This window comes from Ascaphus truei, chromosome 7 (genome assembly GCF_040206685.1).
Source record: "Ascaphus truei isolate aAscTru1 chromosome 7, aAscTru1.hap1, whole genome shotgun sequence".
NCBI classification, from domain to species: Eukaryota; Metazoa; Chordata; class Amphibia; order Anura; family Ascaphidae; genus Ascaphus; species Ascaphus truei.
The window spans coordinates 70835969-70862543 of record NC_134489.1 but is presented as its reverse complement, the minus strand read 5'-3'; the positions used below and the strand labels follow the sequence as shown (position 1 = coordinate 70862543).

Sequence of the window (26575 nt, the reverse complement as noted above, 5' to 3'; positions counted from 1 at the left end):
CATCCCATGATGCCCCTGTTCAACAGCCTGGGCCCTTGGTGGGCCTGATGAAGAGGCAACATAATCAACATGAACAGACCCAGTCTAGAAAACGAGCAGGATTTCACAGTGAATATATTATAATTGACCAGATCCAAGTTGTACAAGAAGCGATTCCCAAAGTAATGAATACCATCTGCTTAAGTTTCATAGATGAAAAGATGAAAAAATGTTGATTCTGTCTACACCTTGGTTGTTTTAAATGCATTAAGAAGTCAAAATGTTTTTTTTTTGAAGCGAGCATTGATATTATAAGGAAACTGTACAATAATTTAACTACATGAAGATGCGCGAAAGATCAAGAAAAGCAAGGGTTTGTGACAGGGACACCGTGTCACCAAAGCTTTTCATAGCAACCCTTCAATAATTGTTCAAGAAATAGAATTGGGGAGAAAAATGAATACAAATCAAAGGTGTAAACTTTAGTCACTTACGATTTGCCACTAGTCCAGAAGACCTCCAGCTGAAGCAAGAAAAGTGGGCCTCCATATCCACCTCAGCAATAACAGTTATGTGCAACAAATGTGCCCACTCTACAAAGCTCGAAATAAAAAGAATAGAACTAGAAGAAGTTAAACTGTTTACCTTGGTCAGCAAGTATCCCTGGATGTGAACCTTTCAAATGAAACCATTTGGAAGAAACAAAACCATCTTTCAAGGGAACCTTCCAAAGTGCCTTATGAGGAAAGTGTTTTATTAGTGTATCATGTCTGTTCTCGTGAATGGATGTGAAGCTTGGACCCTAAATGCACAAATTATTCCGAAGCTTCCGACAACGGAAAGAAGTAAGGATAAATGTATGCTTTGTATTACCTGGAGAAACCGGAAAAAAAGAATGCATTTGGTTGAAAGCAAACGAGTCTGTGACAACACCAGGGGGAAGAAATTAAAATATCAGTGGGCCGGACAAATCGTAAGAAGAAAGGCCCATCGTTGGACAAAGATGGTATTCGTCTGGATTCCAAGAGAGATTAAAAGACCAAGACGGCAATTAAAAATAAGATAGGAGGATGAAATTTAGGAAATGTGTTGGAGCAATGCGGCAAAGAAGCTTGCAATCACAGTACCTGGCAGATCACTTCATCCAGCCGGGGATCAACAAGGGCTGGCGAAGATGATGATGGAGACATACACACCTCAAAGATCTCCCCCCGCCTGCTCTTGGTGTGTCAAAACTAAAACCTTAATCAATGAGTAGCTTGGGATGCTGCTGTAATTTGATTGGTGCAAGTTTGAGTTTTTAAATCCGTGTTTAATCTTATGTCATTGCTGTTAATGTCTCCAATGCAGTACATTACAACCCAGGCTACATGACTTTTTAACAGGTTTTGTGGCTCTTGCAGAGCAATGTTCATTTTTCAAGCATCTTCTCATCTGCTGTTTGCCTGTGTTCATAATAATACACAGGACCTCCAATTCTTGGTGTTAATTTTTGGACTCATTACAACTAAGATATCGGCTTTTCCCCGTAATCATTTTATTTTGCTGCTAGTCTATATTCAGTGTTAAGTGCATCACTGTTTGTGCACAACTTGCCATCATTTTTTAAAGCGCATTCACACATTATGTATGTGGACTGTATATATTGTTAAACTGTGTGTGTGTTTTTTAGTAAATTATCAGCTGTACCAATCTCGACGCTATGTAACACCCCCGAACATCCCCACCCTCAAACCTTAATGGGGTTAGCTGTGTGGCTGGACCGTACCTGAGGTATACGACATCCCACAATGAGCAGCCACTTTACCTTTTGTTTCAACATTGCCCCTTATTCACTCTAGATTGTAAGCTCTGAGGAACAGGGCCCTCATTATCTCTCTGTATCTGTTTGTGCATGTCTGTCCTTATTTGTATGTAACTCTGTTTATGTAAATATATATATATATGTATGTATGTATGTATGTATGTATGTATGTATGTATATATGTATGTATCAGTACCGTGTTAGCCGAGCTTCAATAATCAAAAAAATAAATAGATGATACCGTTCTGTGGCTAACGAAATGCTTTTATTTGTGCGAGCTTTCGAGATACACTGATCTCTTCTTCCGGCGATGTTACAATGAATGAAGCAAGCAAAGGGTATACTTAAAAACAGTGTCTCTTGGAATGTTATCTGTGCTTGTCCCTCCCCGTGTGTGGATGTGATTTATGGCTAGAGGTGTTAAATGGTTCCTGAAAGTTATTGATGTAAGAGTGTGTGTGTGTGTGTGTGTGTGTATCTGTGTGAATATAAATGAATGGAGAGCCCACAGTGTATACAGTGCTTTACAAAAGGTGTGTGTGGAGTGGGAGTGGATATAAATGTACCCACACCATTTACATATATACATACACATACACTTTAAGCTAAAACATTATTTTGTATTATGTTTAGATTAAAAACCTAAAATACATATGGAAAAAATGAATTGAAATATCATAAGCTCAGTGTAGTTAAAATAATTTTGCATATACACTATTGTAAAAGTAAAAAACAATCTTCAGCATTTTCTCACTTGAAGACCTGAAAGGTGTAAGCATAGACGGTATTTGGCAAATGTGCTGTCTGATGTCCTCCATTTCTGGACCAAGGATCTTGGTATAGTGTGATTAAACATAAAGGAGCCAATGGGTCGGTATTGGTCAGGAAAACAGTGCGGCAGAAAGATCATTTTTAGTGGAGTAATATTGCCATCTAGTGGCCAGTAGTCGTTAATGTTATGGGCATTTTCCTCAAGGCTTTGTAATCGAGCTGCTTTCACGTAGAACCATATAGCAGGGCGCAAAAGAAGAAAAAACACTATTAGTATAAACTTAAAAATGATTAATATTTATAATAAGCATAAGATAAAAATAATACACTTACATAATAAAACAGGATCACAATAAATCCAACCATCTATAGGTAGGCTTGGGGTAGGTGGTGTAATCAGGCATAAACTGACACAGTGGCAAGATGAAAAAAAGCCTCAATGTCCAGTATAATCAGATCTCCCGGCTCAGGAAACAACACTTGCACCCAGCACTTGAAGAAACCCACAAGAAGGAACATCAACAGCTGCCCTGAGAAACGCTGTAACGCTTACTCTCTGCTGCGTGTGACGTTACCTCAACATGTTTCGCGTCATACGACGCTTTGTCAGGAGGTATGATTGACAGTGTAGACGTCCAGTTAAAGTAGAGGAAGTAGCGACAGATCAGCCAATAGGATTTGCTCATTCTCCCAATAACATTATAGGCTACCCAGCCAATTCAAGATTTTTGGGACCGCGCGCACTATTTTTATCTGCTTTCACGTAGGCAGAGCTTATTGATACCACGGGCACATACAGTAATGCAGCAATCCAGACTACTGTACTGTTTTATTTCTATTGATGCAAAAGGGATTCCTGATTTAGGAGCTGTTGCTCCATAATTTTTGCAGATCCTGGGGATAAAAAAAAATTAGACATTATTCTAGTGAGGCAATCATTAAAGGCATTTGGTGATGTTAGAGGAAGCTGCTAGAACCATGTTGAAATTGGGCAAATGTCCTACTATATTTCCAGGCGATATCTCTAATTTGTATACTTAAGTAGCTAAAGATGACCGATATATGTCCCAAAAACTTGTCTCTAAACGGTCAGGAAACATTTCCTATGAACATAGGATTTGTAAGCTCTTGAAAGCTGTCATACAATTATGCACTAAGATCATGATACAGTAACCCTTTGAGTGCTGGAGCGAATGATGGCGCAGATTGCAACGGCCCCTCCAGCGCATCGCAGTAATGGGATCACTGAGGAGTTACTGATTCCGGAAATGGAAGAGGAGTCGTCATTCTCTTCTAAGTCCCTGCGTGCCCAATCGCGTTCTGCACTACACAGAAGCGCAGAACGTGATCTCCCCTAGAAAATGAGCCAGAAAAAACCTGTGACGTAGTCACTACGTCATTAAGGATCCTGGAGTGCTAAACCCCATGATGTAGTGCAGGAGTGGCCAACTCAGTCCTCAAGGAGCACCAACAGGTCGGGTTTTAAGGAGATCCCAGCTTCAGCACAGGGGGCTCAATCAGTGGCTAAGTCACTGACTGAGCCACATTAAGGACTGTAGTTGACCACCAGTGATGGGGCTGCTACGTCATGGGACAATCAAAGGGTTAAAAGGTATTGCAGAAATCCATGTCCTGAGTGTGATACCTAACTGGCCCCAGGGGGGCAATGCCAATAGCGGCAGCCTCGTTCTGGAGCTTGGCATATTGTTCGGAATAGTTTGCTAAGAATTTTGGTCTGACATTTAATCAGATCTGTTTAAGATTTGAGTAAATTTAAAATTTTTGAGATCTCTTTAATATCTTTTCAAATCTAGGAATGGAATCCTAGTTCAGAAAAGAGAAATAACAGGTGCGTTGAGATATGCATACACTTTTGTTAAGAAATCATGTATAACATATGAAGAAATGTTACATTGATTGTAATGTCTGTTATAAAGAGAATTCACAGTACCCCTATATACTTTTTTTTTTTTAATATATAAAATTAGTTTCTTAGAAATAGTTCTTTACAATGAAGTGGAGTTTCTTTTGCTGTTTAGATTACATTTTTATTTTCAGTGCAAGTTAAGAAATTAATTTGAAATATTTATTGAAATAGCAATTTTTTTCCTGTCCCCATTAAAGCAGCAAAACATGGGAAATCTTATCAGGTTTTTTTTTTTAAAATAAATATATCAGTTCTGTAGTATTGGATCATTTATTTATTTTTTATTTTAACTCTTAATACCATTTTCATGAGTTTTAAAGCATCCTTTGATTTCTATAGCAGGCTTTAGCCCACCTCCCAAGCAATGCAAAACCTTTGCAACACTTTCCTGCTTGTGATAATTTGTTGCCAATGTTCCTGGCAGTTTGGGCTGCAAACTGCAACAATAGATCATGTTACCTTTGTAATATCAGGATACATAGCAGCTGCTGAGTTACACTGACTGAAGCAGCCATTATGTGTGCGACACACAATCAGGATTTATAACAGGAGCACTAAATAATTGCCAGCTTGGGTAAGAATGTAGAATTATACATTGTCGTATGCTTTACATATACTAATAAGAAAAGAAGCAACAAACGGGGGGGGGGGGGGGGGGGGTGGTAGGGAGGGAATGTGATATTTCTGCTTTAATACACACAATGTAGCAAATGAATGGAGCTGCCAGCAGCATTGGTACCACTGAATGTATAGTGCCATCTTGTGTTCAAAGCAGGGCTCTTTTCTAGAACTACAACACTTATTTGGCCTCCTGTTTGCAGTATAAATCCATAATGTGTGCTGTCCGATGCATTGTGCTGATATTTTGAGAGGAGAGACGTCTGCCTTTGCATTGGATACCTCCCATTGCAGTCTCTGCAGTGTTATCTACTAATAGAAAGAACAGTCTCAGACTGGCTGGAAGTGTAATCTGACATCTTCTCTTCACTGGCGACTGAATTGCAATAAATTTGTGCTCCCATGTTTTGCTTTCCTTTTTTTGCACTGATCAGATCACTCAGAAAGGATCCAGTAGCTTTCTGTTTTTGAGAAATATTTCTGCACATGAAATGGGGACTTCAGAAATAGCTGCCAGTGCTAAACACGTCTTTGTGCTTTAGTTGATGTCCGATACGTGAGCGCCTCATCTGGTTTACTATCTAAATCCATCTTTCCAATAAAGAGGCAGAAACCTACTGTATTTCAGCTCATTCAGATTCCTGCCCTTAAATGTGCTAGATGTGACCTATTTATTGTGCCACTGTTCTTGCCTGCTACCAAAAGCTTGATATTTGTGGTCTTAAAAACATTTGAGTGATGTTGTGTGATTTGAGTGATGACATTTGATGTTGAGTGGAGTAAAAGCAATCAGTCTACAAAAATCGAAACAAATTGTTAAAAATGACAGAAAAGTAATATTTGTCCGATTGCATTCTAATGATTGCAGTTGTAATATCGGTTGCCTAGTGGCACCCCACCTAAAAGTTACTGGGTACTGGCCTCTGTTTCACAATCCAGCATCAGAGACGTATAAAGTAGGAAATGCAATTGACATTTCTTTCTAGATGCCCACTTGTCGCCAGCCATCCTGATGTGCTGGCTTAGTTGCCCCAAAAGGCTTCAGCAGGAATTTCACACCCTGTGTCTGGCCTGCATCTTTAGCACCTGGTCCTTCAGAAACAAACCAACAAGGAAAAATCTGTCAATTGTACCAGATATTTGCATGGATTTGTTTATGTATTTTAGACCCTAAGCATTATGTACCTGGTTGTATTTGGCAAAAAAAAAACCCCGTTAAAAATAAAATATACCTGAGATTTTTCCTTGTGGGGAAAACCCAACACTTTTTCACCCCACTTTTTTAGTGTCTCAACAATGATATTCGTTAAGAGCCTGAAGTGGTTTCCATCCAAAGTAAAGAAACAACCTAACAGTTTCTTGAAAATCTGAAAATGTTTGCAAGACCGTGACGTTTGGAAATTAGCTTTGAGTGTTGAAACGGTATCATAACTGCTTATGAGAAGGGTTTTGTAATGAGGACAAGACTCAAAATAACATTTGCTCAGTTAACCGTGTAAAGTAGGCCCTGAAGATTTGTGCAAACAATCTGATCTATCGTTAGACAAGTGAAGGAGGCCAAGAAGAACAAATGCTTCCTGCTTTCTATCACAGCACATACTGTAAAAACATTTTTATTTTATTTAACTCCAGAAAGCCAGAAATGTTGACCATATTATATTTCTTATAATGTTTTGAAGTAGCATCAAATATGCAGCGCATTTAGTGCTTTTTTTTTTATTTTCTTCTTTGGTGAAGAAAGGTGCCCGATCCCCAAGCAAAGAATGTAATTATACAAAACTGATCTATTAAATGTTTACTAATGTGATACTACTACAGTCTTTGCCAGGGGTCAGGATTTCAAGATATCCCTGCATCAGCACAGGTGACTTAGTCTTCGACTGAGCCACCTATGCTGAAGCAGGGATAACCTGAAAATCTGACCGTTTGGTGGCCCTTGAGGACTGGAGTTTCCCACCCCTGGTGTACACTATAATATAATCTACGAAGAACTCCTGTTGGTCCATTAAACGTATTACAATCTGCAATAAATCTGTATATCTTCAGAACCAATACAGCTTCGTCAACTTTGAACTAGATGTGGACATGACCTGGAATGAGTAAAAAGGCAAGAGTGCAAAATGGAAAAATGCAATGTGATTATTAAAAGAGCAGTTCCACATGGCAGCAGTGGAGTAAAAGAAACCGCTTCAGGCAGTTTTCCTTTTTACCTTGGGATAAAAGACACCCAAACCAACTGTACTAAGCCAGCTGCCGTGGTTTAAATGCTGTCCCCAAGTTAAACACCAAGTGACATCCCTGTAGTTTCTGGTTTATTATGCAGGTACATGTAGGTTGTGATACAACCTCATTTATGGAACAAACATTGGGGGGTCTTCATTAAATTGTAGCGCACTTTGCACAGTTTACCGGTTCTTCGTGTTGGGAAGAATGTTGTACAACAACATAATGTTAACAGGTCAGTTTTCTCTTATTTATCTTACGTGTGTGTCTTGCTTTATTTTTCACAGGCAAGAAGTCCTGAAGTGGAACGGGTGGGGATATAATGATTCCAAATTCACCTTTAATAAGAAGGGCCAAGCTGAATTCACTGGGAAAAGGTAAGTTGGAATTACCCCAAACGTTGCTGCATTTTTTGGTTGTGCCACTAGGCTCTAAGTGTCGCCCATCTCTTCTGCTGCCAGAAAACCCAGAAATGCATTGCTACAAAACACCAGAAACAGACTGCAAAATACCAATAGATTCAGTAAAAACGGATGCAGTGTTTTCAGGTAATCATCTTTATGAGCAAAATAGGTGCAGTAGCTGCTCTCTCATCAATTAATCTCTAATAATACCAGTGAGGATCATTCATTATTGTTCTTGTTTATTATCTGGTATGTTCGTGCCTTTTGTTTCCCACATGTTACAGCACCACAAATTGCCATGATGGTACAAAAAGTCAAGGGGCCTTATTCTACATCTGCCAGCCAAGGCAGCCATTTGGGCTGTTTTGGGCTGAAAATCCCCATAGGCTTAAAGAATCACCCCCAAGTCCTCATCAGAGCAATTCTGTCATTTACACTGCTCTGCCAGAAGGTGGCACTGCACAATCAAGATACCTTACTGGAGTGTGCAATAGTCAAACAGTGGAGGGGGAGATATGCAGATCTGCTCAATGAGGTCAGGTTTCTTGCTATCCAATGAGGTTGTTTGTTTGACTGTAGACCACACCCCCTGCCCAATAGCTTTGCAATCCCCAAGTCCCAGCCTTTATTCCATGCAGCCTATCAAGGACCCAGCAGTGCTTAGTGCAGCCTGACAGACTGTTCTGTACTGAATCAAAGAAATGCTGTATGTATAGAAATGTCAGCGCACAACACCGTAAAATGAAAATAAAAAGTCCAACAGTTGCCACTGTGATCTACACAAACAAAGGCAGAGGAAACAAATCATTGTATCTGTTGAATAGAAATTCTGATGTAAAAGAATACGGTTATGTAGTTTTACATTGGTAGGCTGCACTATATCTAGAACAATACGACACCATGAAGAGTTTACAATATTAGTGGCACAGGGTTTCTCAGACAGTATAGTCTTCAGCTTGTCATTATCTCAAGGCTACAGCCCGACAGAAAGAGAACGTTGCAATTTTGATCTATGCTTGCAGGCGGGATAAACACGTCTGTATAAGGTGCTGGAACAGAGCTGCTTTGTTCACATTAAAGGAGCAATGCAAGCCTTTTTTTTCGTTTTGTTTAATTTTTAATACAGGTTTTTGAAGCAGGGGGTCTCCGGAGCTGATACCTCCGAAGGGGGTGGTGGTATCTCTTGCAGTTTAAAGCCCCCAACTTGGTCAATATGCCAATAGAAAACCACACCAGATGACAGCACGCTTTCCTATTGGCTCGCAAGGACCTGGAGCATTTGAAAAGCAGCCATGAGTGACTAACGGCACCCAATATTGAATTAAGTACCTTCGGAAGCACGGGGTCCCCAGAGTTGAAATGAATGGGGTTCAGTACTGGAGACCCCTGCTTCAATCCTGTATTAAAATAATGGAGAGAGAGACAAAGCGGCTTGGATTGTCTCTTTAATAAGCCCTCATTGTTGGTTTGTGTTAAGAAACATAACAAATCCGGCTGATCAAATGTCCATTATTTGCTGGTACATGTATTTGGGAGGTCAGAGTATTGGGACTGTATCTTTAAACACTTTAGTATGTTTGAAATTCTGGGCTACGTTTGTTAAATCCTTATGGGATGTGAATTCACAATATTTGTCTGTAATTTACCAAAACCTGATACCATCTGGCTTTTATCTACTGTACTATTCTATTTTTCATGAAATGTGTAGCCTGCTACTGTACCTCTTATGTACACTTGCTAACCATGATCAAACACCTCCCACAGATGGGTAGAGTACATGCCACGCTTGTAAATATGAGGTTATTTAAAATTCAACAAACCATTACATCCAATGTCCTCTTGGTTTTCACACCCCCCTCCCCCCCCCCCCCCCACACACATTTTATTCTTTACCCAGATAATAAATGAAATTTAGATTTTTTTTACATGTGGCAGAGAAATATAATCTTTTAATGCAGTCTGAATAAAGTGAATTTACAGTAAATATAATTTCTGACTTCAGAGTTTCAATAGTGGCCTTACTAAATCTAATTCCCTAAGAACACACGTCTGAAACTTTTCCATATTGTATCACTCTGTATGTATTTACTGGTTTTCTGTATGTATTACAGGCACCAACCCTATTTGCATCTTGTTTCAGCAAAACCATTTCCATCTTTCCATTTTAAACTCTCTACCATGAAAAGTACCGACCATAAGCTTAACCTAATTCTATCTTGTTTTAATCTCTAACACACACACACACACACACCACACACACACACACACACACACACACACACACACACACACACACACACACACACACACACACACACACACACACACACACACACACGTTAATATAGTATCGCCGCAGGTTTAGAATTCATGATCAGAAAAACAATTTGGTTTGTTTTATACATGCAACAGCATCAATATGTATTTCTTTTGTTTTTATTTACGGTAAGTCCTTGTATATAAAGCAGCAGCACATCCACTTTTCCATTACTCCATTACAGTACAACCCTGATAACCACAGCCAAAGTACAAAATGGTATTTAGTAAAATTTATTGCAGCTTCAGAAAAAATCTTTCAGCAAAGAAAAACCAGTTTCCTGCTTCATTCCCAAGCCAGGGAGAGTTGAGATATATAAGCTGGTGGTTCAAGTGTTGAGGACTGATATGTCATTCCTCTCTTACCATTGGTCAGCCTTATCTCTAGCTGAAAATGAATGATGGCCACAGTAAAATGATTCTAATTGCACGATTGTCCACTGCTCTGCCTTCAGTTCGCAGCAATGTTTACTTCACGTAGCCTTTCACTAAAGACTCAACCAATTAAAAAATAATAGAGCTCTGTTTTTCCCATGCAAAAATGCCTGGCTCTCGGGAGATAAAAACCTAGAGACCATATTCTTTCTGCCCATACCAAACAGCCTTACAGAAAGTCCTGTGCTAGGAAAGATCTGCACAACGCATGGAGAATGAAGACAGGAGGGGAGAGGAAAAACACTGCACACTTTATCTTTACTGCAGTCAGTAACCAGCTATGCACTGTTTAGATTTTATTGGCCTGTCATTAATTAATGAGGACCTCAGCAGAAGTGCATAATCTAAATCAACTGTGCAACACCCAGGGAGTGAAGAGCTTTAAGGTGTTTAGCAGCAGTGTTACAAGGGGGTGTCCTCCACTTACAGTGCCACCATACAGGGATATTATGAGGTGCAGACCCGTTCCGATCAAAAATGAATTAGATGGAGGTACAATAAAGTGCTTACTACTATTAACTGCTAAATCTTCTTTTTTTTTTTTGGTGATGAACAAGAAAGTCCATATAGTAAATAAGAAATGATTAGGCGTTGCAATAATATTGGGGGGGGGGGGGGGAGGGGGGTGGAGGAATGTTACCTACCACATTCTGAAGTTTATTTATTTATTGCAGTTTGTGTGCGTGTGTGTGCACATATATAGATATGTCTAAAGTGTGTGTTCTTCCATTTGTGTTTTAAAGCCGTGGTTTTCTTTGCCATGCGTTACATGTGAAACCTGTTCTCTCCTTCCTTCTATGTAAAACTAGCACAGGAGAATCAGCATTATTCTCTGACCCCCAGTTTGCAATACAAATGCTTAGTGGAAGGGGGGAGAGGGACGGTGTATGATAGACACCACCCAGCATTTGGAATCACATTTGACATTTTCAATAAAACAAAGAAATGTGTAGGTAAAGGCAAAATAATACAAATTGAATTACAGTGTTGATAAAATGCCCGGTTCATTGGTATATGCTGTTTAGAGCAGCAGTTCGTCCATTCTTTTTTGCTTTTCATAATTTTTCTTTTCATTTTACTTTAAGAGATCTCGTATTTATTACCCATTCCAGCACTGTTTTAATTTTTTTATTACCGTGCCCTTATGACGTACCTGGCTAAGTCACGGGCACTTGCTCGTTTTTCATGGGGCACATCGGATTGACCACTTCAACAGGGCATCTAGCCCACTTAAAACAGAAGTGGAGGCCGCATTACTTCTGTTACTGGCATCTTGGCACCAGCCGGATCGTGATCTGTCCTCTGGACACCCGGCACTGTACAGGTTAAGTTTCCAGGTGGTTAAACTGGAGTTCTCCCCTGAGCTGGGCATGCTCAGGGGGCAAGATACTAACATTATAGGAGTTAAACTTGTATAAGCTTCTGAAGGGGATCGGTGCTTTTCAATCATTATTTTTCAGGCTGCGGCACTCACTAAATGTACCAAAAAAGGCTATTTTGTGAACAAAAAACACAGAACCCCTACAAGCTCATATTGAACCCCCAAAATAACCACAATATATATATGTGTATAAGTGTCAAAGTGGAGTGCTACTCAGCATGGCAATATATATTTAAAACCAGAGACAAAACATGAAACACAGACAGAGCTCAGTGCTACATCCTATGACACAAATACAAATACACAGTACAGTGCCTAAATATATATATATGTATATATATATATATGTATATATATATATATATATGTATATATATATATATATGTATGTATATATATATATATATATATATATATATGTATATATATATGTATATATATATGTATGTATATATGTATGTATATATGTATATATATATGTATATATATATATATATATGTATATATATATATGTGTATCTTTTGAATAAAATGGTCTTTTAGTTTAACTCTTTGGCCAAAGTGTTGTAAGCCCTTGAGCCACTCCAAGGCAGACCACGTCTCAAAGGTCCTAACACTAATATAAATTCTTAATAACCTGTACATTACCAGGAAGAATGATTTATAATACATCTGTCAAAATTAGTTGCATAGTTCTAAGTCTGATCGAAGCTCTTATTAACCTGTATAATACCAGGAAAAGCACTCTGTATTAAATTTGTCGCAATCAAACTGTCTGCAAGTTCCCATGAGTGTGGAAGGTGAGATGGAGTGAGCTTTTAACCATTTCAAAGTGGGTGGGGGTGAGCTTCAAACTTGGGAAGGAGGAGCCACCCTCCAAATCAGCCAGGAACAGCTGAACAGAATTGCAAAACACACAGAACACCTACAAGCTCATATTGAACCCCCAAAATAACCACAATATATATTTATGCGTATAAGTGTCAAAGTGGAGTGCTACTGAGCATGGCAATATATATTGAAAACCAGAGACAGAACATGAAACACAGACAGAGCTTAGTGCTACATCCTATGACACAAATACACAGTACAGTGCCTAAATATATATATATATATATATATATATATCTATATATCTTTTGAATAAAATGGTCTTTTAGTTTAACACTTTGGCCAAAGAGTTAAACTAAAAGACCATTTTATTCAAAAGATATATATATATATAGATATATATATCTATATATATATCAAAAACAACACAAAAATTAAGTAGCGCTAAAGAGGATGTTAAATAACCCTAATAAATTATAAATTATAATAACATTTAAAATATTAAAATAAATTAAAATTACCACAATTTAACCTAATAATATCTACAAACCATAATGTGATAGTGAAAAAAAAGGAATATCCAAATTGAATGTTCCACTCAAACAAAAAATCCAGAGAGAAATATAGTCTCAATAGAAGATCCAGGGAGCGCCTTTGCAGCTTTAAGGGGAGTGGTATAGCCAACCACTTTTGGAATCTATGAACAAAAAACAAACAAAAGCGCAAGCTCCATAGCACGTAACTGAGTAAAAAATAAGGTCCATTTATTTAAAAAATCAGCAACCCATAAGAATGTGCACTTACAGGATTTCAAACAGAACCATTCGTGGGAGAGAAATCTCTATTGTGGTCATCTGCGGTGGTAGGGTGAGTCCCAGGTTTGCAGAGTGGATGTAAACAGCCCAGGTTCACCATCAATTGGCAGCAAGATATAAAGGCATCCATTGCCTGCACGTCCTTTGCTCCCTCATAAAATGATTGCTAACACTTGAAATTACTGCCAGCCGGAGCGCAGGGAAGCTAGGGACTCCAAATACACCAACACAAGCGCGATGACGTCACAGCTCTACGCGTTTCGTCACACTGCAGCGACTTCGTTTGCAAACCTGGGACTCACCCTACCACCGCAGATGACCACAATAGAGATTTCTCTCCCACGAATGGTTCCGTTTGAAATCCTGTAAGTGCACATTCTTATGGGTTGCTGATTTTTTAAATAAATGTTCCTTATTTTTTACTCAGTTACGTGCTATGGAGCTTGCGCTTTTGTTTGTTTTTTGTTCATATATATCTATAGGCACTGTACCATGTATTTGTGTCATAGGATGTAGCACTGAGCACTGTCTGTGTTCCATGTTCTGTCTCTGGTTTTAAATATTTTGTGAACAATGTTTTAATATAATTGTCTTTCTTAATCCGATGTAATCATCCATCATACATTTTTAATTTCTTTGAAAATCAAAAAAGTGTATTTTCCCAACTGAGAGACATGCGTTAATCCCTCCTTGTCAGAGCAGAATGAATGGAGTGCTTTGTGCTGTTAACGGAGCTCGTCCTCCTACAGTAATCCACTGGAAATGGCATTACAGAAAAGTGAGAAGCTAAGGGAAGTAGCCAAGACAAGCTTACAATGTTTACAAACCATTTGTTTTTCTCATACAAAAGGCTGCCAACACTTAGATTTCAACTCTTAACCCTTTGCGTGTCAATGCATTGTTTGTCTCTGCCACGCAAAGAGTTAAATCGGCCATTATCTGATCCATAAATTTGGCGGGTGAAAGAGTATGGCCATGGCCCATTGAGGTCAACTTTCCACTCCAGCAACCAAAAGAAAGCCACAACATCATCATCATCATTACATTATATTGCAGCTTTCTATTGGGTCATCCCACTGACTATCTCTCCATCTCTTGTTTGCTTTTTAATTAACATTCATTCATTGATTGGTTGGCAGCACCTTCTAGCATCTCCCTTTGTCGCCCTTTGGGTGCTCATTGACACTTTGGTAATTTAGGGGCCAGATTAAGACCCATATTTACTACGCAGCATTTTTCCATAAAACGTCTTCCAATGCCATTAGCCACCTCCTGCCCCATTTAATTGAATGGCTGTATGGTGTTTTCTAGCACTGGAAGGTGTCATATGGCCCTATATTTTAGGGCACAATTCAGTGCAGCCACACATGAGTGGCGTTAACGTTTTCCCTCAATTGTTTTCAAATCGCGTTATTTACAATATATATACAGTATTGTTGCCGTTTTAAGTCGATAATCAAATGTGCTGGAAATTGGGCAGATTTCTTTTTAATAGAACTACCTTTTTCAGGCACTAGCCACACGGGACTGCATATACGTTTGGTATGTTTGATCTTAGTGCAGAAAGAGAGAGCTGGCGAGACTCCTTGTAAATTAGAATAGAAAAAAAACAGTCTGCTGGAAACTGTAATGTAATATTTTGGCGTGGTCATTGTCTTTCTCGTTGGGTTTGTTAAATCTTACAGAACACATTCTCTTGTGTCTTACATTGAACGTGGTTAGAGGTATGATGGGGGTATGCACGGATATCACTGAAGCTTATGGTACCAATGCATCAAGATACTTTGCCAATGTTTTGCACCGATTGCTGCATGAGACTCAGAGAATAGTTATGTTGGGAAAGACACAATAGTTTTAGTTCAATGCTTGATGCAGTATGTATATGTATAGATATATGTATAGATATAGATATATAGATCACAGCGCCTATTGCTAGGTATTGGAACTGGGTACAGATATGGATGAGAGAGAAGTATAGTAGCTGATAATATACACAATATTACTCAACCTAAACAAACAAACAAACAACATATATGGCAACAAGGAAAAAGGATGGGAATGGGAAACACTAGGAAAAAACACAAGGAATAAGGCCAAAGATGCAAACAAATAAAATAAACCTGAAAAGATAATAAAAAACACTGGAACACCCGAGCAGCTATCCACAGGAAACAACCACCTTCCACGATTCTTCTATAAAACAAGAGAACAGCGCGGGCTCCATAGTGTAAAATAGTAGAGGTTTATTAATCACGAGCTAAAATAAAAAAACTCATAGAAATAAGATAGGACATGCGCATCGAACAAGAACACCAATGGTCATTCTGTTGGTCAGGAACAGCAGTCTCGTGGCTGCAGCGTGTATATCTCTCACTGTGCCGCCGGGTATCTCCGGCGTGATGCGCGTCCACTTCAACAGCCCCCCGGCTAGAACAGCTCACGCTCCTTTCGTTCCGCAGCAAGAAAGTTCCCTTCCAGTCCAGCAAAAGCTCAATGAGCAAAGCACCTGGTGCTTGTAGATAGCGCCCTTACGCGTTTCGTCGCGAGTGTACCGGCAACTTCTCGCCCCTCTCTTCCTCCTCCCCACGCCACTCATTCCCCCCTCCCCGCCCAACTTCCCCCCACTCGCCTCTCCCCCCCCTCCTCTCTCTCTTCCCTCTCCTCTCCCCTCTCCCCCCCTCCTCCCTCCCCCTCCTCCCTCTCCTCTCCCCCTCTCTCCTCCCCCCCTCTCTCCTCCCCCCCTCCTGCTCCTCCCCTCTCCTCCTCCCGCTTCTCCCGCTACACCCCTCCTTTCACATAGGTTCACATCTATAAACACACAACATAAAATGGCACATGGAAAAGAAGAGCTGGTACTCTGCACTGGGTTTCCTTCTGTGTGACTTTTATATGTATTTGACATGCAATCATCTTCCTGGATTTCAAGGAGTAATGTCACATAATCTCACGTTGAATAAGAATCTGAGCAAAGTCTGAGTGCCACATGAAGAGCAAATTTGGGGTATTGCTATAAAAAGGATACAAATTGCACTATTGTGACTGCATCCCATACTGTGAATGACTGAAGGTGCATTGTGATGTTTGGTAAGTTAGCTATGTGGAGATTGGCTTTGGGGCAATTAGGGGAGAAGTCCATACTGTATGAAAGAGCAGGGTTTGTGCTGCTGTTAACCTCTTGCTCACTGCCAAATGGAAGAAGCTCCTACACACACTTCATACATATGGAGAATGAGCCGAATGATGCAAATTAAACTTTTTTGTTCATTGATGCATAATTCCCTACATTTTGATTTTCTCAGTTGAACCCTTCTCTGGGGCTTCTTTGACTTTTTCCTAATGTATTTAACCTGAATTATGTTGCTATCCGCCAGTCACGGGAATTTCCTTTTTTTAACTGAGTAGCTGGTATTTCTTCTTTATAAAGGGAGCTGGCCTAAACTAAAACTAATTGTTTAGCCACGGTTGGTGCCAGTAATGTAGGAAACGGCTCTACTTTATTCCTAACTATTCACATACACGTTTTATTTTGATGGAATAATTAATGTTGTGAATGAACTTAGGATGTCTTTGCAGAGGTAAATTGAAAGGTGCTGGCATTATGCACTCATAAGACAAAGCAGTAATCATATTGTCAAAGGCGAGGAAACACAAAATAATGTCTGAGTGCAGTCAATCCTGATAACGAGGGTCTGAGATCTTGGAATAATTCATATTTCTGCAATACATTATTAAAATGTTGACATGCTGATGTTCACACATTTCCTTTTTCAGGTACAGACTGAGTGGTATGGTGCTGCCAGCTTTAAGAGAATGGATGGAGAAGACTTTTGGGGCTAGTTTGGATCACAAAACTACCTCCAGAGTGAGTATAGAGATGAGAAACTTGCTTGCAACCATGGATTCTCAAACACTGTTTTGTGAAGTAGGTGGTCAGGAGTTTATAACAGAATTAATGGGGACATTTGCCCTGGATCTCCCGTGCTAAGGAGGCCTCATTATGTGTTTGATGAGTGATAATCTATCCTGTATTTGAATCTTGAATAGAATTAACACTTTCAGCGCCTGAAGAGCCACCATCTCTTTGCATGGGTAACTGCCCTTCCAAGAGGTTTTGAAGTGGTTTGAGTGCATGTTTTTATTACCAATGCAAGTAGAGCCATAAAGCTTTCTTTGTTATAGGTGCCTTTATATATGATCCCAAGATAATTTATAACCCAACAGGTGTTTTGTAACCACTGAGACAAACATACGCAGCTAAATGTTTCACAACACTAAAATAACATAAAAATCAGGCAGCACATTTAGATCATTCAAAGCGCTGCAAGTTTGGGTATTACAAAGACCAGTCCAAAAACTATAGGGCAAAGTGTATCACAATTCAATCTCTAATGCAACATTAAAATAATGTCTGCAAAATAGAGAGCTGGTGTTGTCTTTAATTGGGAGTAGAGTGGGAACGTCAGTAATGTCATTGAAACAGGATGATCATGTGTCGCAGCATACAGGCCTATATTTTCTCAGCAGTCTTTTGCCATAAGACCCCTTTCCACGCTGGAAGACCCTATATAGCCCATTTACTTGAATGGGTCGTAAGGTGTCTTCCAGCACTGAAAGCTGTCCTATGGCACAAGACTGCTTAGTGTGGCTCATTATCTATTATCTTTAAGAAGGTTATTCATATTTTAACATGCTTTGCTGCAGTACCTTTTTGATACATCTATAGGCTACAACCAGACGTTGATCGTTTTTGTTCGTAATCGTTTCCCACCATCTTGAGCAATACCAGACCGTTGGAAGAATATTGATCTGTTCTTGGAAGCTTATATTGTTCGTTCAGACATTATATTCAATGGTTCTTTAAACGTTTTGGTTTCAAATGACATGAACACTGCATACATTACTCCCTTTTTTAACATACCATTGTTTCTTGATTAGGCATCTTTAAATGTGAGTGATGCACCACCAGCTGTTGTAAATGAGGCATTTCTCCAAGGCGTTAAAGCCACCGGCGTTTCGTATTCCCAAGAAGCTGAAGATAGAGTTTTCCGAGCTCATGGTAAGATGAGGATCTCGTGCTATTTTTCTGTTTTCTAAATGTTGGTATAAGGCTAAGTTTATAGTAGGTGCGACGGAGCGCATGGCATTGTGCGCGCCTGTCGCCCGAGCGATAGGTGAACTGAGCTGGAGGAGATTGGGGAGGCGGGGCGGACGTGTCACCAGGCTGGTTCGCCCTCATTGGCTGAACCGTTCATGTGATGCGGCGACCGCACGAAAAAGCAAAATAGTATTGTCTTTTTAAAAATCTGCTGCGCGGTTGCTCTGCATTGCGCCCGTGTGTACTATGGCTGGCCCGTAACAGCTGCTGCACTTTGTTCTCGCAGCGTGCGAAATCGCACGCAACGTCGCGCCTGCTATAATCGCAGCCTACGTTTACTTTGCTGTCATCTAGAATTAAAGGAGTCATAACTATCTAGGGGAAATTATTTTCTTTGCAGGTTGCGATACCTTTTAGTTGACGGACAGCAATACAAGGAGTTACGTGATAAATCAAAGAAGTAGCTTATATGTCTGCTCTTCATAGTCACATCTGACTATAGTTACGTTTTGATCAACCCAAGTTGTCTTAACTCAAATCTCATTAGTTTATTCACATGACCATGGAAAAATAAGATCTGTGTTGTTACAATAGTTATGATAATAACTTTTCTTATCTGACTTCTGAATACATGGCACTCAGACACAGTCTGTCTTTGCACTGAAGAACCTACCATCTATTTTTGGGTTCTTGAGTCACAGATAGTGACTTGACAATGGTTAACAGAAGCGTTGACATTCGAATTTTCCCTGACTTCACCCACTTAAAAAAAACAAAAAAATATTTAAGGAGTAAACTACCACCTCAGTCCAGCGTAATCTATTTGTTTTGATGTTGGATTAACATAGTGAAAAATAGCTGCACTTTTTCACGTAGCACCATTGGATGATGGAGTTATACATCCTCTAATAAACACACAGGAGGGCCTGAAGCACCTCGAGTGAGTTTAGCGAGCACTGAGTGTGCATTTTGTGTTTAGTGAAGGTTGGCGCCTGGGGAGGAGGTGTGTGTGTGAGCTAGGATTGGGTTTTCAACCTTTTGTTTGGGCCGTATCATAAATCTAAAACTCCACCTCTCCCAGAATCCTGTGTGCTTTATGTGTTTCCTTTCACAGGTCATTGCCTACATGAAATCTTTGCTCTCCGGGAAGGCATGTTTAAAAGGATCCCAGACATCGTTGTGTGGCCAAGTAAGTATATAAAATATATTGAGCAACCATGTGCATTTACTACAAAATAATAAAGCAATGTAAGAGAGAATACACAATATTTTTTTTTTTTTTTTCTTAAGATTTGTTAAATGATGAAATAACCAACACCACATTAAGAAACAATAAGGTCAAAAATATAGCAATATCAACACTAATATGGAGTGATTACTGAAGCATAAATAACACTGGCACATTGTACATCTCCAGAAATAAAGATATGAGCATTTAATTCAGCATTACTTTGCCAGTTTTGTTATTTATGATTTATACGGGGCATGACAAGACATAGGTTTAGTACAAGCACCCCATGATTTAAGATGATCAGATCTTTATTTTGTTTACTGAAGCAGCCTTAAACAATTGAGTTATGCTACTAAAATGTGTATATATTGGTTCACAGTCTCTCCTGGGTCTGCATTCTCACTCCTCTTTTTTTTTTTTCTTGCTCCGCAAACGATTAGAAATGGTCTCCTTTTGCTGTGCTTTCTAATAGAGCCCTCAATGAACAGGGTGGTGATATCGCTGGAATAATGAACACTATAGTTAATCCTGTTAAATAACCATGTGCTTTATGTTGACAACAAGGTGATTCCACTGTCCATGTGAAATGGGCTGTTAGACATCCATGTTTCCTCTAGTGATTAGGCAATGCCAATTAAGCAGTATTGTGACTCAAAGTAGTAATTAGCACTTTAGTAATTTCAAATTACATAGCAGTAATGGTTAAATATTATTAAACACTCCATTATCACTATTGCTATTTAATTGCACTATCTCACGTTACAAATAGCTTAGGGCCCATTCGAAATGGTCAAATTAGCCATTGTACATTAATTAACCACAAACAAAGACTGTTAAATATTAGCTGGCTTAATTGTATTGCTGTTTTATGCAATTGCGCTTGAAACATCAATTCCTTAAATCCAAATTAAATGCTTGCAAGGGATGTTGTCAAGTGCTACAAAAGTGATAATCTAGACAATTTGGCTTGTAAATGTTAGCTAGCAACCATCCTCCTCCTAATCCACTCCTCATACACTGTAGCATTTGTTTCCAGTTAAGGTATACGTTCTAGTAACATAAGGTACTGTACTTACAGGTTACTCTTATTTTATTTTGTGTGACGCCTACAATTTGCCACTTTTTCTTTCTATTGGTCACAATTTGCCTGGAAATTGAAAGTTGTTGTCAACCTAGAAATAAGGGGATTTGAAACTAGTCTTCCAATTGCAAAACTGGGACCCAAAACCTGCACCTTGTTTATCCCAGCAAAAATACATCTATTGAAAGAAATTTTGAATACTTGATCTGCTAAATCCGAGGCAGTTGATTTTGCCCCCAGTTTTGCTGCAGATATAGAACTTGTTTAGTATATTATATATCTCTGTGAAACTATGAAATAAAGAATCGGAATAGAGGGTTGATTTTGAGGACTTTATACTTTGTTTTGAAAAGTTTTAGTGGCTCAGGTGTTTGCAGGATAACGCAGATGATTCGAATCACCATTTTGATGATCCATAATCTTAAAGCGGCAACCCAAGCACTTTATTTACTTACCTCCATGTAGTATGTGCCGGTAGCCGTTCTGCTTGGTTAGTAGGGATAATGTAATGGCCATGTCTCAAAGCTATTGCGCCCTGCGGGCCAATAGGAAGCCATGACGTCATCGAGTTCGGCTTCCTATTGGCCTGTATCTCGGAAAGCATGGGGTCCCGAGAGCTCAAACTAATAGGGCTCAGCTTCGGAGACCCCCTGCTTCAATCCTGTGTAAACAAAAAATTTTTTAAAAGATTTTTTTTTTTTAAGTGCTTGAATTGCTCCTTTAATTGAATAACTATATGGTTTGTTGATCCATAATTTAACCTATTTGTACGGCTGGCTCTTCCATGAGATAATTGTTTAATGGGGGCAGTTCATTGACTCAATTACTTATGTCTAAATCGTATCTTCCAATTTGTCTTTCAACAGATTGTCATGATGATGTTGCAAGAGTTGTGGATCTGGCCTGTAAACATAATGTTTGTGTTATACCATTTGGAGGTAGGTACAGAACGGTTTTACAATACACAAATGAATCCGTAATAACTTAATCCCTATTCCAAGTACAGTAATTTCTAATCCCTTCAGTGCTACTGCGGTTTCTTTGTGATACCTTTATTTTATTTTTGAAACAAATTTTTTAGAGAAATAGAAACCCAATCCTGTTGCAACTGCTTGAACGTAAGAAAATACGCACAACAGCAGCAATTGTAACCCTTTCATTGGCAGATATCTGGTCAGCTCTGTTATTTGGAGTACGTTTGCAAAGTTAAATATTAGTTCTATTTGGGAATGCCAATAACATCTGCATTTATATCACTGAGGAGTTATTTAGGTTCTTAAACTTGACAATGATTTTCACACTAATGTATGCAATTATATATTCCATAGCAGCACCAGAGGAGAATACCTGTGTGCTATAGTGATTTATGTCCTGCAAAATATATAATTGATGTGTCTGTTTGGCAGGTGGAACAAGTGTCTCTAATGCACTGGAGTGTCCGGAAGATGAGACCAGAACCATTGTTTCATTGGATACTTCACAAATGGTGTGTGGGAAGGACCTAGAAATGTTCTCGAACAGTGTTCATGTCTCTTTTACAGTGATTTTCTTTTTAAAGCCACTTCTTATAATGTAATTGGCTTCCTTAGAAAAACTCAATTGCCCCTAAATTAAAATGTCCACTTAACATGAAAATAAATAAACAATCTCTATGCTCATAGATTACAAACAGTCTTTACCCAAGAGATTGGGTAAAGATTGTATAAATATTCCAGTGCATTTGGTTTAAAAATGTATTTAAAAATACTTTTTTCTTTTCTTTGGGGTCTAAAAATGATGTCCCTTTAACCTATAGAACATGCTACTGCAATTATTAGCTCACGTTGGTCCTAAGAGGGACTGTCCCTAAATTATAACTAGAGATCATGTAACAAAAATGGGGGGAAAGGTTAAGTACAGTATGTCACAATTAGAGATGTGTGGATCTGTCCCAATTCACTTGAAATGATCTGCACATTTTTAAAGACATTTGTGAATTTGCTAAATGTTGATTTGCAGATTACAAAATGAGAACTTCTCGATTTACTTGTGCAAAAATTGCCAATATTCTAATACTTTGCAACATTTTTGCAATATTCAGATATTCGCAGTTGGTGATTTCTGGCGATGTTTCACATCTTTGTGACTTTTTCGCCAGGTCCAAATATCCAGAAATTAATCAGATTCACAAATTAGCGCAAAGACTTCCCGCATCGAGTCACTAAGGGGCTGGTTCACAAACCTTAAAATATAGGTTATTGCACAGCAATTCCATGTTAACTGCCGTCTATGTCAAAGGCTGTTAATGCGGGATCTCCGTGTGATAACATGTATCAGAGGTTAGTGTATCCCGGCGTAAGTAGGATTAGTTCCTCTTATAGTCATGTAAACCTCATACTCCTGGCCTTCTGCCCTCTCGGTCTTACTTATTATCTTATCTTTTATTCTTCCACTCTCTTATTATTTTATCCTTCTGTTCTTTCCTATTTGCCTATCTTTCTGCTTTCTCCCTCGCTATATTTGTATTTATAGTATATTGATCCACAGGAAGGCCAATAATAAACCCCAGTGAAACATCATCCAATGATGTCTCATAAGGAGAGAAATAAACTTCTTCTTGTCTAAAAATGGCAATCAGATCAACATCCTTACCATGTATACTTATTTGGTATATCCCTGTATTCCTTTCCTTTCTAAAAAGAGGACCAACCCCCTTTTTTTAAGATGCCTATTGTATCTGCCATCACAATCTCTACAGGTAATGAATTCCACCCTTTAAAGGAGCAAACCAAGCAGCTTAATTTTTATTTTTCATTTTTTTAATACTGGTTTGAAGCAGGGGTTTTACGAATTTGAATACCGTTCATTTCAGCTCCGGAGACCCCCCTGCTTCCAGAGATGCTTAACTCCGAAGGGGTGCCGGTATCTCCTGCAATTTATAGCGCCATGTCACACGGGCCAATAGGAAGCCAGCACCAGATGATGTCACGGCTTCCTATTGGCCCACGAGGTGCGAGAGCTTTGAAAAGCAGCCATATACTCAACCCAGGAGTGGCTACCGGCACCCACCGGAGCTAGGATGGGAGGTAAGTACCTCCGAAGCAAGGGGTTCAGGATACCCCCTGCTTCAAACCGGTATTAAAAAATGAAAAATAAAAAAAATAAACGCCTTGGATTGCCCCTTTTAATGGGTGGAATTCATTGCTCATGGTGACTAATGGAGTTCGGCTCCAGAGACCCCCTGCTTCAATCCTGTATTTAAAAAATGGCTTGTATTGCCTCTTTATCTTCCCTCGCTGTAAAGAACCTTTTCCTTTGATGCTGGTAAAATATCTGTTCCTGCAACCTTAAGGCCGTGATTATACCAGAAATTGCGCGCCACGCCGCGCAGCTTCAAAACGAAGCAATGAAAGCGCACGTGCCAATCGCGACGGTAGTGCCGCGACGTACTGCAAAGCTTCTGTCTCATGAAGAGATTTGAGATTTTGTTTTTCGCAAGCGACGGCCGCATCACGTGATTTGGCAAGGCCAATCACAGTGCATCTTAAACAAACCAGGAAGTGATGAACTGGTCATTTCTCCTCTGCAGTAGTGCTACAAATCGCTTCTGCATGTGCACATGTAGCGTCGCTACGATGACATCACCGGATCGCTTTGCAGTTTCTGGTATAATTGAGGCCTAAGGGATGACCCTGTGTCGGTTGTACTGCCCTTGGGATAAATAATTATTTTGAAAGCTCCTTGTATTGTCTCCGAATATATTTTGAGGAATTGCTTGAGAAATAAGCAAGGTCAACAAAATGTCACCTCCTGTGTGTCTATATGTGCAGAATATTGTCTTTAGACCGTTAAAAGAAAAGACTGTGCAGAACATGCTCAAATCAGTATGCAATACCACAAATTAAGTACTAATCTCATAGAATTATAATTCTAACATACCAAATATTCTGGGTCCTTTCAAATTATTTGCTCTGACGATGTCATGAATCAACCTACTCTATGGCTTTTCAGAAAGTAAAAACAGACTTTCTTGGACAGCAAACCAAAGTAGCAGGGAATTTAAGTATCTCGGTTTTAAACTCTCAAAGGTGTACTAAGGGAAATATGTTTTTCGGGTTTTAACCTGCCCTCTTTACCGTTGTCCTTTACTGACCTGATTTTTCTGTCCTCCAGCTCTCACCAGGCTCTCTCTAGGCAGGAGACCTGCAGAAGTATAATCAAGTGGCTTTTTTACAGTATACTGCAGGCTACCATAACACAAGTCATCTTGTCTGGTTCATTCAGAAATCCTATTTTAAACTCGTATCCTTGAGGAGGAAGGGTGCAAAATAATAGTAGCAAGTGGGTAAAATATTCTGGTCTTTTTTTTTTTGTTTACTAAGGAGTTTTCTGCTTGAATGGGCCATAAGATGCCTTCCAGCACCAGAAATGTTCTTATTCCAGAATGCTGCAGAGTAAATAAGGACCTATACGACATTATATGATCTCATCTTTACAATGAGATTTCAATGCATAGCAAATTCTGATATGGATCTCTCCTTTGAATTAATCATGGCACATATTATTTTGCTGAATGTTTGTTTGATTTCTAGAAGTCCCCAGTAAATTTTCTAATGCCTTGTATTTTTTGCTCCACAGAACAGGATACTGTGGATAGATGAGAAGAATTTAACTGCCCACATAGAAGCTGGTATAATTGGTCAGGATTTAGAGAAACAGGTAATGTGCATAAGAGTATTACACGGTTCCTCTGTTTCTTTGTTTACCTGATTTAAAATCTGCTCACAAAATATGGGATTCTTATTCTCTTACAAAAAAAATATGTTATACATTATTCATGCATCATTTTTCTGTGACCAACAGCATAATACGACAGGGAAATGAATCAGTGGATCCTGAATGAAAAAATATCATGGTAAATGAGGTGTTAGGATAGATTGTTTATTGGAGAACTTCATACCCTGTTCATGAGTAAAATCTGCTAGTGTCCATCATAAAGTTTTAAATTAGTAGTGGGTGACCCTTGTATTTAATTCCCTTTGCAACTTTCCTAGTGCAACACATTTCCTCATATTTTACGGAAGGGTCTTAAAGCAGACCAAGGTTTTAGGACCTCTGGATGCATGCATCTATTGTACGCACCACTTGGTATTATATTTGGCTACAAAAGTCAAAGCAACCCAATTTAGCATGACCCAGAAATAGAGCATTATGGGCCATATTTACTAAGCAGTGTTACTCTCTATAAGACACATTGTAGCATGACTTGGTAAGTATGGCCCTTTCAAGTAAATTAAGCCATAAGGTGTCTTGACATCCTGCCAATGGAGCACAGGGGGTGACATGACGTTTCATCTGAAGCCACAGCGTTTGGTACCCTAAAAACATTAGGTGCACTGGTGCAGTATTCCTAGATTTTGCAAAGGCTTTTGACACAGTTGATCATGTTATCCTGCTTAACAAACTCCAGAGCTCTGGAATAGGGAAGCATGCTTTAAACTGGTTTCAGTCCTACCTTTCAGGAAGATCCCAACATGTGTCCATCTCTGGCTCTAACTCTAACCCCCTGGATATCACCTGTGGTGTCCCGCAAGGCTCTGTTCTGGGGCCCCTACTCTTCTCAGTGTTCATTAATGATCTTCCCACAGCTTGTAAGGAAGCCTCAATACACATGTATGCAGATGA

The 26575-nt window shown here is 39.2% G+C and overlaps 1 protein-coding gene across 1 annotated transcript in view; it reads left to right on the top strand.

The window, feature by feature from the left end:
• Positions 1–26575, top strand: part of AGPS (alkylglycerone phosphate synthase) — a 157447-nt gene that overhangs the window by 36951 nt on the left and 93921 nt on the right. The window contains exons 2-8 of the mRNA XM_075608988.1: positions 7610–7699; positions 17276–17366; positions 18440–18560; positions 19714–19788; positions 21778–21849; positions 22318–22397; positions 25529–25609. Coding sequence (XP_075465103.1) covers positions 7610–7699; positions 17276–17366; positions 18440–18560; positions 19714–19788; positions 21778–21849; positions 22318–22397; positions 25529–25609 — 610 coding nt within the window. The remainder of the gene's footprint in view (positions 1–7609; positions 7700–17275; positions 17367–18439; positions 18561–19713; positions 19789–21777; positions 21850–22317; positions 22398–25528; positions 25610–26575) is intronic.